Source organism: Vitis riparia, chromosome 19 (assembly GCF_004353265.1).
Source record: "Vitis riparia cultivar Riparia Gloire de Montpellier isolate 1030 chromosome 19, EGFV_Vit.rip_1.0, whole genome shotgun sequence".
NCBI classification, from domain to species: Eukaryota; Viridiplantae; Streptophyta; class Magnoliopsida; order Vitales; family Vitaceae; genus Vitis; species Vitis riparia.
Window position 1 is genome coordinate 11015311 of NC_048449.1, and position 15591 is coordinate 11030901.

The 15591-nt window shown below is 40.7% G+C and overlaps 1 protein-coding gene across 1 annotated transcript; it reads left to right on the forward strand.

Moving 5' to 3' along the window:
- The first annotated feature begins 8875 nt into the window (after positions 1–8875).
- LOC117908189 lies at positions 8876–9838 on the forward strand. The gene has a single exon (XM_034821839.1). The coding sequence runs from the start codon at positions 8876–8878 to the stop codon at positions 9836–9838; it is 963 nt and encodes a 320-aa protein (XP_034677730.1).
- The last annotated feature ends 5753 nt before the right edge of the window (positions 9839–15591 follow it).

Consider the following 15591-nt stretch of genomic DNA (forward strand, 5'->3'; position numbering starts at 1 on the left):
CTTTAAGATATAACATATTAACTATCGAGAGTAATGAGTTCTTAAACATCAAAATTGAAGATGACTCAAAAATGGTAATAGATTGTTATCATAGTAAGATTAATATTTCTAATTCTATTATTATTATTGTAGAATATTTAAAAATTATTTTAAAATTTAAATATTTACAATTATCATCCTATTTATAAAAAGACAAATAGAATAACAAAATATTTAGTTAAATTTTTTTAAAAAAAAATAAAGTCAATCATTTAGAAGTCAATTTTTTCAAAAATAAAATGTTACAAAGCTTGATTTTGAAAAGTATCAAGACTCATCATGTCATGACACATACCATAACTCGTGCCAAGACATGTGATACGTGCCACCACCCGTGTCATGACCATGACATGATAATGTGAAGAGAGCACGCCTAAGACACCGTTGGGAGCTCTCGAACGCAACTACAATCACTCCATGCCTTGTTCACGCTGCTCTACGTCCCATGCTTGTTGCTCGACGTTGTATGGAAAGGTATGTATGTGGATCCGCCACCCCTACACCATTGGTTTCTTAGTCTCTTTTGATTTAAAAACAAAATGTTTATCGTCTAATCAACTTCCATTACTTTTAATGGGTAGGAGCCTAACAGCTTTGAAGTTATTAAAATATCTTCTCAAACTTTTCCTACTTTTAGCCGGTGGCAGATTTCGTGTGTAGTAAGAAAAGTCCCCCACTCAATACCAACCATTTACAAAGTTGGGTTTTGATGGTATTGCTTTTTCTAATCTTCCAATTGCGCCTGTTTGGATCACTGATTTTTTTATATTCATTATTAGAAATAGAAACCAAAAATCAAAATTCAATCTTTTTCCATCCCATTCCTATTTTTGCATAAAGTGAATTTTTATGCTCCTCACCTACTTTACAAATTGATCCATTATTATGTTTTTCTCCTAGGTTTTTTTTTTAATCTTTTGGAAAAAAACTAAATTGTGAAATTTTAAAATGAATATCTAAATTAAATTATATTTCTCCTTAAAAATGAATAATAACATTTAATTTTTTTTAATAGAATAATAAATTATAAGAAATAAATATTAATTTTGTAAATAGTAACATTAATAATAAAATACAAATCATGTATTTTAAAAAAAATTAATGATAATATTATGGACCCCGCATTTCGGCTCAATGCGTTTCCCACTCGATGGCGAACTCGATTTTTATTCGAAAAAATGATTTTTATTGATTATTTGAAAATGACTTGGAGTCGCCACTTATTTTTGTTTTATTTTTTAAAGGGTAAACAAAATAAGAAAGAAAAACCCTAAGTGTGACTCCTTATTTTGGAAAAGGTGGTCTGTGAAAAACCGGATCGGGTTCGAGGGTCAAGTTACTTATCGGAAAGGTACAGTAAAGACCATAGCACCCCTCTAAGTCCCTAAAGTCGGGTCTCTACTAATAAAATGAAGCTGATGCGGCAATGATGAGGAAATCAATGAGTACTCAGAGCGATCATGCACATATGGGAATTGAAACACTTAATAAAGAACGACCAAAGTGAGAACGGGGCATACCTTGGTGTCAAACGATTAATGCGCTATCAAGAAAGAGGGTTAGCACACAATTAAAGAATAATCTCAAGCATGTCATAGAGTAGAATGAATCAATATAGTGTGTTAATCAAATCAATCAATTAATCAATCATAAAATCACTTATGTAGGGCCCCCACCAAAACCCGTTTATTTTTGCATGAATTAATTCCATAAATTCCATTATTCAGAATTACGGAATTTAATTCACACTTATTTTAAAACATTTAAAAAAATAGAAAATGTGACAATGGCCTGCCGAAGAGGAAATAGCAACCAAATTTTATTAAAAATGAGATTTTGGAACCTAAAAACCCTAAGGATAAAAAATGAGAGGGTTGGAATTATTTGAAAACCAAATTTAAAAAAAAAAAAAAAGGTTATTTACAAGATGGAGTTCAGAAAAATTATTTTCAAAATTAATGGACGAGGAAGTGGAAGAAAGTCACGTGGCCAAAAGGTGCCCATACTAAGGTGGCCATGCAGTGGGAATGGGTGCTTGAATAGTCACATGTTATGAGGACCCTGCTCGCCCTTCAATGCCTGCAGCTATCAAGGAGCCATTGGGGGACGCCAATTCTCCATGTGATGATGAATTAGCATTCAGCACTGCTTGCTCAGCTGGAATAGGACGAGTGACATTAGCATCTTCAAGGCTGCCCTCAATGCAAAATGAAACACCAAGCCCATCAACTCTCGAATCAGTCATATGTTAAGCTCCACAGTCAACTGTACCCCGCTTCATAGCATATTTCTAAGTCTCTGTTACCAGTACACCATACTTCAAATTTTATCTCATCATCAGTCATCAGTAGAGGGACATCATCATCTTCAATTAGCATGTGCTCAAACTATTCTTGTGCTGAGGATTTAAGATCATTCATATGTGGAGGAGGTATGTGGCAGTGTCTGGGTACATATATGACAGTCACCACTCATCAAATGGAAGATGTCAATGGCTTCATCAGGCCTTTTTACTTTCCCAGAAATACTGACTCTTTGATTGAGCTCGAGCCTCCACCTAACTTCGGCTCAATGCTCGCATCATCTTCATCCATGCTGAACGTCAAAAACCATTTTCCATTTTCAATGAAACACTGGCTGGTAACACGATGCACGTGACCCTCAACTTCCTAAACTATTCTCGACGTCATGACCTCAAACAATCAACTCACCAAGTCATCAGTTGTAGTAGTTTAAAGACCCTTTGAACGATGGTGAATATTCCTCACCACAGCGCAACCAATTTTCTATCTGTATTTTATCCCACCACCTTAGAAATCTTCGAACATTTATGTCTGATGACGTCCCACACTTATTATTGAAACATCTTTATTTCAATCACTGACAATTCTAACCACTTCTCCATCATGAATACAAAGTTCCGCCTATGAATACTTTGGCTGCTGGCGTACTTTCAAATGAGCCTTCTTCCAGTGCGTTGAAGGCATAAGGTAAGCTGACGAACCTTTAACTGCAACCACAATGACAAGACTCCATGTATGAGGTCTAGACGTGCCCTGGCAAGATGCTTTACATTGAGATTTACACCTTGTAGTTGATACAACCCAGCGAGCTCGGAGGGAGAAGCTTCTTTTGAGAACATCAAATCTCAGAGATGTACAACCCAGGGTGAATTACTACCCTGCACCTAACTGAAATCTGGGAGATAGTAGCTGGGAGTTGAGTTGTTCATGTCTCTATTGTGTTATTTGAAAATTTCTTTGTCTCCTTATAATGCATAAAGACAATATGTTCCAACTGATCCACAAGTGAGTACAAATTCTCACCCAACAATCATTCCCTGTTGATCAGGTGGTGCATTTTGTAAGGGCAGTAGCCAGTGCCCTCAATCGGTATGGATTGTGAGACTACAGCATCACGGGATGGCATTCCAACCATGTTATATTGAAGGGAATATGGGTATGAACAGTTAGAAAGGTGGTGAGAGAAAAGTGGTCATGCCAATGGAATGATGGTGAATGGTAAGTATGATATGGTTATGGAGGGTGTAGGAAACGAATGGAGGGTGATGGGTATTGAAATAAAGTGATGATGGGTATGGGTGATTGAATTCAGTGGGTATCATGGGGGAGTGAATAACGAGAGAAATGGATTAGTGGATATTGAGAAGGTGGTGGAGAAATGGAGTGGATTTCTAAGGCATGGTGACATGGGTATGGTAGCAAAGGATGATAAATGGAGGGAGAGATATGGAGTGAAGTATGGAGTCTCTGTCGTACTGAAGCGCGTTTGAACTTTAGGATTCTGGGTCATGGTTTTGGAAATGATAAAGCCTTGTTGTTCGCCATCACTAAGATAGTCTTTTCTGGCAATCTTTGAAGGCTGTTAGGGCAAATCAGGGCTTTAGAGGGTCCGAGTGAGCTCTCATTCAAGAATATGATGAATCAGTCAAAACGGCATTATTGAAACACTTTGGTACGTCCAACTATACCCCTCAAATCTTCAACATTGGCAACATAGAGATGGTCACCAACAAGCACTAATATGGGAGCAGTAAAACCATCATCTTGGTAAGTAACTCTTTCAGTATCCAGACAAAATCATGTCAGCTTGTTGATATGTTTCACTTATAGCCAATTTAGTATTTGTCATGGACTCTGGATGCTTTAACAAATTCTCAAAGAGATGCTTCTTCAAAAACCTGCTGCTCCTCCTTATGGTAGAACCATCCTCTAGCATGCAGTTCATGTGCTGCATATAGCTGTGCCTCTGATCCAAAATAGCATGCCGCTAAAGCTTTTGCCAATTCAGTTTTACCAACCCCAGTTGGGCCACAAAAAAAAACATTGTTACAATGGGTCTGTTAGGGTCTTTCAAGCCAACCCGGGATCTCTTTACAGCACAAGAAATGGAAGCAATAGCATTATCTGGACCAACCACTCGTTTCCTAAGCTGCTCATGAAGACCCACCAAGAGCATTCTTTCAGCAGCAGTGACCTACTGAACTGGTATCCCTAACTAGAGTGATGCAACTACTGCTACTTCATTGGGCCCCACCACTATAGGTTCATTATCATCTGACATTGAAGGCAAAGGGGATTCAAAATGGACAGTGCTACCGTTTTCCATGCAAGAAGCAATATTACCATTTTTCAGTTTACTAGCCATGACCATTTCATGCATGGCCTTAACAGCCTTAATTTCTTGCCAATAACAAACCTATATCCAAAGACATTATGCGTTTTGTCAAGAGAAAAGAGAGAACATCTGCCTTTGCAATACTAATTGCTAATCCTTCGGCAATAGCTGTTTTCCCAACTCCGCTTTCACCTAGAAGAACGGGATTATTTTTAGTTCTTCGGCAAAGTATTTGAACAACCCTCTGAACTTCCAATGTCTCGGCCAATTACAGGATCAATGAGTCCATCAGTAGCACGAGCAGTAAGGTCTACACAGAATATAGCCAGAGCACTTTTCTTTTTCTTTTCTTTTTTCTGAGGATTTCACAATGGCTACTTTTCTAGAAAGAGATTTTCCCTGCATCACTTTGAATGTAGCAGATGATTCACTACCATCTTTGTCAAGCTCTTCTTGAGGCCTGGAGACTGCCACAACTGCCAAGTGATTAACATTTGCACCCAATCTGAGAACGTTCCCTTTCTTTCCTCGGTTACAGCTTTCAGTTGCCTTTCCTCTCAAGCAACCAGCCACAAGAATCACCATCTCTCAAGCAGCTTGCAACTCCCTTGAACTTCATAATAAAATCTCATCACCCAAATCATAGTCCCTTCCCATCATACTTGATCTCTGAATGAGTGCACAGCCAGACCCAGATCTACTTTCTTGCAGCCATTACATTGAACGAGGCCCAGAAGCAAAGTATTGGTCACAACAAAGAAAAATCCATTGAAAAGAACACAAAATAAAATGAGTAAAGGTGATTTTCAGAGGTTTCACTTCATGAGTCATCCGTGAACCCTCTGATTAGGTGAGAAAAATCATTTCAAAGGCAACTATGGGCATTTTCATAATAGGAGCAAAACATACTACGATTAACAGTGGTAAACATGTAGACAGGATTATGTTTCAACAAGCAATAAGTGGCCTTCATTATCCACCCCAAGCAAATAAAAAAATATTCACATATCAATAAGAGACATGGGAGAGTGATAAACAGCCAAAAACAAACAATAAAACTGTAGCAATCATACCTGAGGAAGTCCTTTTACTCCCGAGATGCTTACCTCCAAACTTCTTTCTTCTCCACTCTGCTACCTCTCGAAAAGAAAAGATATCTCCCTCTATTCTCTCCAGCAACCAGCAGCCCCCCAAAAGCCCCTCTGAAAAGCACCACAGTTTTCTTGCAGCTGCCAGCCTCCTTCCTCTCTCTCATACACTCCCCATAATAGAAAAAATGTTGCCCTCTTTGAAGATCCTTCCAGGTGTCAACCATTCATTGGCTCCTTCAACTCCACTACTTGATTCACTGAAGGCCAATTACGGGGTGACACGTGGCTCCTTGAGAGCCCTCCACCTGCAAAGAAAAAATATCATATAGAGGTGCCAAAGAGTGAACCCCAAATATCCACCTCTACATGCTTGATTCATTCTGCTCTATGACATGCTTGAGATTATTCTTTAATTGTGTGCTAACCCTCTTTCTTGATAGCGCATTGATCGTTTGACACCAAGGTATGCCCCGTTCTCACTTTGGTCGTTCTTTATTAAGTGTTTCAATTCCCATATGTGCATGATCGCTCTGAGTACTCATTGATTTCCTCATCATTGCCGCATCAGCTTCATTTTATTAGTAGAGACCCGACTTTAGGGACTTAGAGGGGTGCTACGGTCTTTACCGTTCCTTCCCGATAAGTAACCTGACCCCCGAACCCGATCCTGTTTTTCACAGACCACCTTTACCAAAATAAGGAGTCACACTTAGGGTTTTTCTTTCTTATTTTGTTTACCCTTTAAAAAATAAAACAAAAATAAGTGGCGACTCCAAGTCATTTTCAAATAATCAATAAAAATCATTTTTTTGAATAAAAATCGAGTTCGCCATCGAGTGGGAAACGCATTGAGCCGAAATACGGGGTCCACAAAATGGCGACTCCACTTGGGATCATTTAGAGGGTCAAGCATGAACTTAAGATGAAGCAAATGTGGTGTTTGATGAGTCTGTCAGTGGGTACTCACTTCTTGATTGCACATTGAGGGTTCTCGAGTTTTCACTTGGGACAATGACATGATTGATTGTATTGGTCAATTATCTTGATTGGGGATTCTGACATAATGATTTTCTTTGTGCTTCATTGATATATTTGTTTGAGATATTTGACATGCTGATTATGATGTTTGATTCGTATTAATAGAGGATTCTGAGATAGCTATTTTCTCTGTGCTTCATTGTCATGTTCGTTTGAGGTATTGACATGCTGATTGTATTGATTGCCTATCTTATTTCGCTTAGTATAGTGATTCTGATATTTGCCATGATTATTCTGATCGCCTTGCATGTATGGATTCGTTGTTGGTTTGATTTGACATGACGATTCTCTGGCTTATATATCATTTTGATCGTCTTTGAGCATGGTGTTCTTATCACTATTCATCCTGATTGTCATAGCTTGTATGCGTGCATGAGTGATATATCTTGTACTCTACTTGACTGCATGTCGCATGACTGCCCTTCTTTTGCTTGATTACATGTCACTTGTCCATGTGGGCCGCACTTCTATCCCCTTACCTCCAAATCTCTTGGTCTCGGTCATTTTCTTCATTTCGATTCTCACTTTTGCAAGTGTGAGGCATTCTGTGTGCTTATTCTCTGACTGAGCCAGAGATTAGGAGTAGGGTCTAGCGACGGGCTATATTGATGTACGGGAGCATCCTGGAGGTGACTGACACACTGATGTCGATTGGAGTCCGATCATTGAAGACCTGTATAGCTCGGAGCTAGGTTTCATGGATATTTGTGTGGCCAGTGTATTTCCTTTCCCGTTTTAGCTTCCTAGGATTTTCATATGCACCCACACCATTCACTGTGCACTCTAGTTAACCATTGAGCGTTGAGAGTTTGAGAGGTTTCACCATAGGAGCCCCCTAGGATGCGAGGTAGTGCATGTGTGGAGGTGATGACCACCTTGCATGGAAGCACCCCGTCTCTTCGGAGGCGTGCAGAGGGTTGTGTACCGTCGGAGGGTACGATCGCTTCTGCTAGGGATCCTTTAAAGTCCACCCATATCCATTTAGAGCCACCTTGATCTCGTAGGTTGAGCCGTAAATCCTTCTATTAGGACTCTCTCCCTACACGTGGGTGCATTTGAGGGCCTTCAGAGCCTCTTTAGTTACAGTTCGGATCCAATATTCCTTCTTTTTAGTCTCCAGTTGAGAGTGCTCGGAGATCGGTATGAGTTTGAGTATCGGTTGGATCACCTTTCGTCTTGTCGCCTTAGTTTGTGTTTTTCACTTGATGAGTTTAGCATGTTTTCTCCCTAGGGTTTTCGTTCTCATTTCTTGGCTCGACACACCCCTTCACTTTGTTGTCACTCACTCGATACTTTGGGATATGTTCATTGATCATCTTTTTACACTACACACCTATCACGGGCTCAGTACCTCATTCTTTGTTTGATCCTTAGTTCGATTTTCGACTTGATGCTCATATTTTCATTACAGAAAGGTGAAAGGCATATTTTCATATTTACACATTTTTCGAGAGATTCGTCTGGATCACCTTATAATTCTTTTTTCTCTTATAAAGCTCGAGTTGAAGGTCGAATCAAGGATGTTTTGTTATAGATTGAGTATCGATCTTGTGATAGTGTTGTTCTTCACACCCCATTCATTTTCATCACACCTCGATCATTTTCTGGATCATCGATAGAAATTCTTTAGTCATATTTGTAGTCATCTCATGTTGGACACTCCTATGACTCTAGAGATTCTATCGTATATCCAAATTTTTTATTGTCACCATATGATTGTGTATCGCACCCTGTCATGTATTGGGTTGTATTGTATCATGCATTGGTCATTGTTCGTTACATCTCGTGTCGTTGCATGAGTCGTGTTTGAGTCGTTTTGCTCGGGTTCTTTTGTAGGGGTCTGTTTGTAGTCTCAGTCTTAGTTCAGTGCCCTGGGTTGAGTGAGAGAGAGGTTGATTCGTATCATTGGGCTGCTATAGACGGATTCATAGTCAGTTTTGATTGGTTAGCTTATCGCTTTTGTGGTTTCGATTCAGGAGGCATTGACCAGTTTGAGTTAGAGGATGGATACTCAGTAGAGTAGGCATGTAGTGCTCGGGGACACGCCATCTGATTCAGTGCCACCACCTATGTTACCTGTTCAGATGCCAGCTACACAGACTTTGCATACTATTTCACATGATCAGGCTGCTGTCATTCCACCCATTGTCACACCAGTTACCATTATTGAGGATCTTCGTTCTCGTATGGACAAACTCGAGCAGAGGATTAGACAGATGAGAGATCCTGATGAGATGATTTCGTGGGATGACCCTGACGATGTGCCAGTGGCCACTTTGCCGATCGGTTTTAGGATGCCTGATATAGAGAGATATACAAGTGTTGGATGTCCTCGTATTCATCTCAGACTTTATAGCATAGTTATGAGGGCCCTTGGTCTAGATGAGGCACAGTTGCTCACTTTGTTCCCATTGTCATTGAGCGGCACGACACAGAGATGGTACGCTTCATTAGAGTCATCTCGTCAGAGAACTTGGGAGGACTTAGCACAGGAGTTTCTGAGACAGTATTCATTCAGTGGTGATACGAGCTTTACACGTAGAGAGCTTGAGTTTCTTAGACAGAGATCAGATGAGCCTGTTTCTTCTTTTATCTCCCGTTGGAGGGAGAAGGCCATGGAGATGATTGAGCGACCTACTGAGAGAGATCGGATGAACATGTTTTTGAGGAGTTTGCATCCTAGGTTTGCTCGGCATTTGACAGGAGTCCCATTCCAGGATTTTAGATCGTTGGTTCAGGCTTTGTTCGATGTAGATGATGGCATATCTAGAGGATTATGGTCAGATATTACTCCTTCCCTAGATACTGAGGGGAAGGGAGTTAGTGGATCATCTGAGGGCTATGGAGACATATGTTCTGTGGACTTTCAGCATCGACGACCTAGTTATCATCCCTATGCGAGATCATTGCAAATACCCAGGAGTGATCTCCCACCTTTACAACATCGTCATCCTCAATTAGTTCAGCAGTACCCTTCTATGCATCCTCATACTGTCACCGTACGACCTTCATTTCAGTTTCAGCGTCCATAGACTAGTATCCCACGACATGAGCAGTCTCGTCCCCATCGGCGACATCAGATGACTTATTCAGATTTGGGAATGCCTTTGGATAGAGCTTTTGAGCGACTTAGATCTACTGGTTTTTTAGTACCATTGGCCCTTAGGCCACCCCCGAGTACCTTACCTCCGCGTTTTCGTGCTCATGAGTTCTGTGCATTTCACCATATGGTAGGCCACTGTACTGATTATTGTGCTTCTCTACGTCATACCATACAGGATCTTATTGATAGTGGTGCAGTTAGCTTTCTCGTATCGACCACAGATACTGATCTCGGTTCAGATATGACTGTTGATTCCTTTCCAGCCTAGTCCACACATGCAATTCCTCCTCCTTTGGGCTTATACCATCACGTTTTGGACACCCAGGGCACTGATATTCACAGGACACTTTGATACCTTGTTGGTGTATTTTGGGACAACATTGTTAGTTAGTCGTTTGGGTTTTTGTTCTCTTTTACTTTATATTTGAGTCTTTTTTTGTACTTAGTGATTCGAGTTCGTACCCTGTGTTTCGAGGGTAGACCTTATTGTCTTATCATTTTGCATGATGTACTCTCATTTCACTTAGTGACATTGTTGCTTTCTTGGGTATGTGTTTCTATCTTCTTTTTATTATTATCATTGTTTCGTATCATGCATTTTATGTGTTGTTATTTTGAGTAGCATTGTGTGTTGCTTTGCTTTTGTCTCTTGCATGTGTTTGTTTTAGAGTCTTGGACAGTTTTAATGTCGTGACTAGTCCTCGAGCAGAGATTGATGGCATGATGGTTATGATATTTTCAGAGTACATTGAGATTAGACTTCTTTAGTTGAGGTTCACCATGTCGGACGAGATCACACCCATTACTCTCACTACTCTTTACGAGATGATGGTGGATTTGACATGAAGGGTTGAGAGGATTGAGCTTATTTTGTCAGAGTATCCATCGTCATCGAGAGGAGCTCCAGGAGTAGCGATGCCTTCATTGCCACATTTGACTTCATCGACATCTGTTACTTTGGGTGCCTCGTATCCACAACCTCGCCCACATTCAATGCTCCAACAGCATTCCTAATCCATTTCATTGGCTACGTCGACACGACCTCCATCCTGGGTTCGCGGTCCTCCGGTCATTACAGTTCCTCAGGAGCGACTTCACTCTCGTCGACGATGTCGGAGACACTTTTCAGATTTGAGCATACCCTTGAGCAGAGTTTTTGAGACGTTCCAGGCCATGGGATTTTTGGCTCCTTTGGCTCCTAGGGCACTTCCGGATCCCGTGCCTTCACAGTTTCGGCTTGATTTATATTGTACGTACCATCAGTCAGCAGGACATCACACTGATCGTTGCACTGCTCTACGACATGCCATACAGGACATTATTGATTCTTGGACATTTGGGCATCCTCAGTCTGATATGTTTCCTATTCCTACCTCAGCTCAGGCCATGCATGCAGACGCCCTTTCACCAGCAGTCCCTGATCTTATTGATTTGGGCGATTGACTCATGATTGGCTTACCTTGGTACAGTGGTGCTCAGATTTTGTTCCTTCTATGGCCAGAGACATGATGACAGGACCAGTCACTGTTTTTGTTTTTGTTTGTTTATTCTTGTTTTACTTTTGACTTTTAGAGACTATAACGTGATTCTTAAGTATCGTCTTTGTTATCCTTCTTTTGCATGATGTACTCATCGGATTATCCCATTGGATGCATTTTCCTTTATGGACATGTGTTTGTGTTTTTGTGATATGATGTGTTATACTTTTGACTTAGGGCATCTCTTCACTTGCACATTGTAGTCTTGAGGCTTGACCTATCATGGAGGATATTGAGCCTATTAGCCTAGGATCAAAGATTTGACGTAGGGAGTTCGAGATTGTGACACATCTTCTTATGATCAGAGTAGTACCTTGCTCACTTCCCGCACCTTAACTTTGTTTTGACCTACATCCATCCATTATGAGCTTTGCACAACATCACCCTTGAGACCATTATATGACATTTCCATCCTTGGTTTTTCTAGTTTTGCACATCCCCTCTCTGATCCGACCGGGTAGAGTGTGAGAAGTTTGAGTCCGGGGTTGATCTCGCATGACAAGGGTTGGCTTATGATCTTTGGATGGTTTACGATATGAGGATTGGTCGATTACTTGATGAGACTGTCACTTATTTTGTCATGAGTATAGAGATTGATATTGTATGATGAAAGATGGCTCGTGATGGGCAGTCGTGTCTGATGAGATCACCGCTTACTTTGCCTTGAGATGATCATCTTTGAGATTATCATAGAGCATTTGGAGCACAGTTGGTGCATGATTCTATAGGGTTGACGTGGTTATATCAGATGGACATCGATCTCTAGTATTGATCATTTGAGGGCTTGAGAGCACGATGTTTGAGACCGTGGTTGCAGGATGGGTGGCCTTCATTTCGGTTAGTTCACACCTTATTACCTTTATTGACATCTAGACCATTGTTAGCCCTTTGAGCCTCACAAGAGCGTCATAGCCTTTTATTTCTTATATCCCTACTCACCTTCTACACTGGGATAGGGGCCCTTTCAGTGTATGCATGCATTGTTTAGGAGTTTCATGAGCCTTGGACCTAGGGACGCATCTTTCTCATTATCTTTTCCTATCATTACATCATTGCATTTCATCACACTTCATCGATTATGCCCTTTATCCTATATGTTGCTCGTTTTGCATCACTTTCTCCACCCCGAGTGGTGATCCCCCTCGGTTCATTACATGGAGGGTAGTCACGTCATTTCCACTATCTATCATACGGACGTTGATCCAGAGATCCTTAGCTTGAGAGGGTCACTTCATCAGAGAGAGTTTATGTTACATTGACATTTGAGAGCATGTTTATCCATTTTTGATCTCATCTTTGTGGCTTCTTGGTTTGCGTTCAGAGCATGTATAGTTGTATATATGTAAAAAAAAAATGATTAAAAAAAAAAATGAATGAAAAATAAATAGGTGCATGGGTGTATGATATTCTCTATCATTGAGTGTGTATATTAGTGTTTGAGGGTCGCTTTGTTGGATATGTCTATTGATGAGAGTTCGTATGTGAGCTCCCCGAGACCTTTCATTCTTCGTATTCATTTTGTTGTATGTTTTGAGAGCGAGATGAGTGGCCTTCTCTTAGGAGCTCTGGCTCATTGTCCATTCCATCATTGTGTACGTTATTGACGTGACCCCCTTTCATATTTGATTTGAGCGGATCATCACTCATTCTCGTATTCTATGCTTCACCATTATCCTCGTTTTCACTTCTGATTCATCATTTTCATTTCACCTCTTATTTTGTTCTTACAGTGACCTCATTTTCGGGTTTGATACTCTCTTCGCACCATCATTATACATCTCGTCATTAGTTCGGTTTTTCTTCATTGCATCATCATTGTTACCATGTTCACAGTAGACATCTTCAGGTCCATGGCTCACGATATTTTCTATATATGTTGCATTTTATACATGAGGGCATGGGTTTTGATCATTGGGTATTTGGGCCTAGTTTCCATTCATTTCTATCACCCTATCACCCTAACCTTCGTTACGTCCTGAGTCTTAAGACCACCCTGAGGCCATGACATCACACATTGTGTTTGATAACTCTTATGTGAGCGATATTTAGGATTGATTCGGGAGCATTCTGTTTGTGATGGACCAGGAGTTATGGTATGACCTTACACTGGGGCATAGCCATCTCAGAGAGTTTTTTTTTCTATCGGATGACCATTATGTCGAGGCATATTCTTCTCAGTCAATGATAGATTTTTGAGCCATGTTCATTCCTCAGAGGATATCAGATGTCCTTTTTCACATTGGAGCATGAGACATGATTGACGTATTTCATCCAGTGTATTTTACACAGGGGCATACCCCTTTCGGTTGATGATGGTTTTTGAGGCATACCTGTTCCTTGGAGGTGATTAGATTCATTTCACATTGGAGTATATGATTGGGTGATTTCTTTGATGTGATTACAGGAGCGTAGCCTTCTCATCATTGTTGACAGATTTTTTAGATGATTGGATCAGGACACAGACACTTATTAGAGCATGCAGCGGAGTTTAGTCATTTCAGGGTTTGCCCTATACTGGGGCATAACCCTTTCATTGGCGGTTGATCTTAGAGATACCAATTCACATTGGGACATGTTTTTTTTTCTTTAGAGGAGGTCAGATATTCTCTTCACACTACCATGGTGACTTCGAGGAGCGGAGATTGATGTGTGATTAGTTGTACTCCACTCATTGATGTTTGATTCGGAGATGCTTACACTGGGGCATAGCCCACTCATCGATGATGATTTTGTGAGATGACAGTTTATGCCAGACACACACTTTCCAGAGATTATCTTGCACTGAGAGTTTACCCATTTCGAGATGATGCATTCATACTGGGGCATAGCCACCTTGCTGATTTTGACATTGAGACTCCATCTCTTGTTTATGATTGTTGCTTTCGATGGATCATAGAGTCATTGACACCTTGGGCTCAGTCTTCTTAGCGTACCTAGTTTGATTTGGATATTCACTTATCTTTGTTACACACCCATTCATCCTACATTGGACACTATTATACCTGCACCCATCTTATCAGAGCCTTACATCTTTTGAGCCCACATATTTCATCGTTTTACATGACCTTATCCATTTCTCTTGTGATCAGAGGAGGATGCAGATCAGTCTCGGGCTTTTTGGTCGAGTTTTCACATGCCTTTGGACATTAGGTTCAACATCTCCCATGATAGTAGGGCCTGTTAGATTGTTGATGCATTTGGGATGACGTACTCATTATTGATAGTTGACATGTCGTGTCTTGATTTGCTTACATTTCAGACTTTGAGTCTTGGTCAGCATTTGTTTGATCCATTATTTTGGTTTTGCTTTGTCAGCATAGTTTTGGTGATGTTTAATCTTGTTTTAGCCTTTGTTCATTGAGGCTCTGTACATGTTTTTCATTGCATCGTCATTGAGCATATCCCAGAGTGTCTTGTTTGGTGACATTCTATGTCTTATGTTGGTTACTATCTTACACTGGGGCATACCCCCATCCTTCAGTTCATTAGATATTTTGCGGACTTTCTCACTGTTCGATCTATTTCTTGATCTTTGTGGGTCCTACACTGAGGCATACCCCATCTTTGAGTTCATCAGATGTTTTGCAGATTCTTCTCACTACTTGATCTATTTCTTGATTTTTATGGGTCGTCACACTGGGGCATACCCCCATCCTTGAGTTCACCAGATCTTTTGCGGTTTTTTCTCACTGCTCGATATATTTCTTGATCTTTGCTAGTCGTTATACTGGGGCATACCTCTTTAGCGCTTTTCTACTGGGGCATACCCCCTCTCTTTGGGTTTACCGTGTCTCGTGTTGATTTCATGGTTGTCAGACCCATTTGTTGATCTTTACGAGTTATCACTTAGGGCATCCCCCTACCATCAATTTGCTTAGGGCATTCCCCTACCATCAGTTTGTTTAGGGCATCCCCTTATTGTCATCTTGTTTAGGGCATCCCCCTACTGTCATCTTGTCTAGGGCATCCCCCTATTGTCATCTTGTTTAGGGCATCCCCCTACTATCATCTTGTTTCGGGCATCCCCCTACTATCAGTCTATTTAGGGCATTCCCCTTATTTCGGTATCACCACCATGGATCAGCTATATATGGGCATTTCGGATTCACCACCATAGATTTTCGTCTATGGGGTTTGATCAGTT

Excerpts from the sequence above, each read along its gene's own strand:
- LOC117908189 (XM_034821839.1), top strand. The coding sequence starts at position 8,876 with ATGTTACCTGTTCAGATGCCAGCTACACAGACTTTGCATACTATTTCA.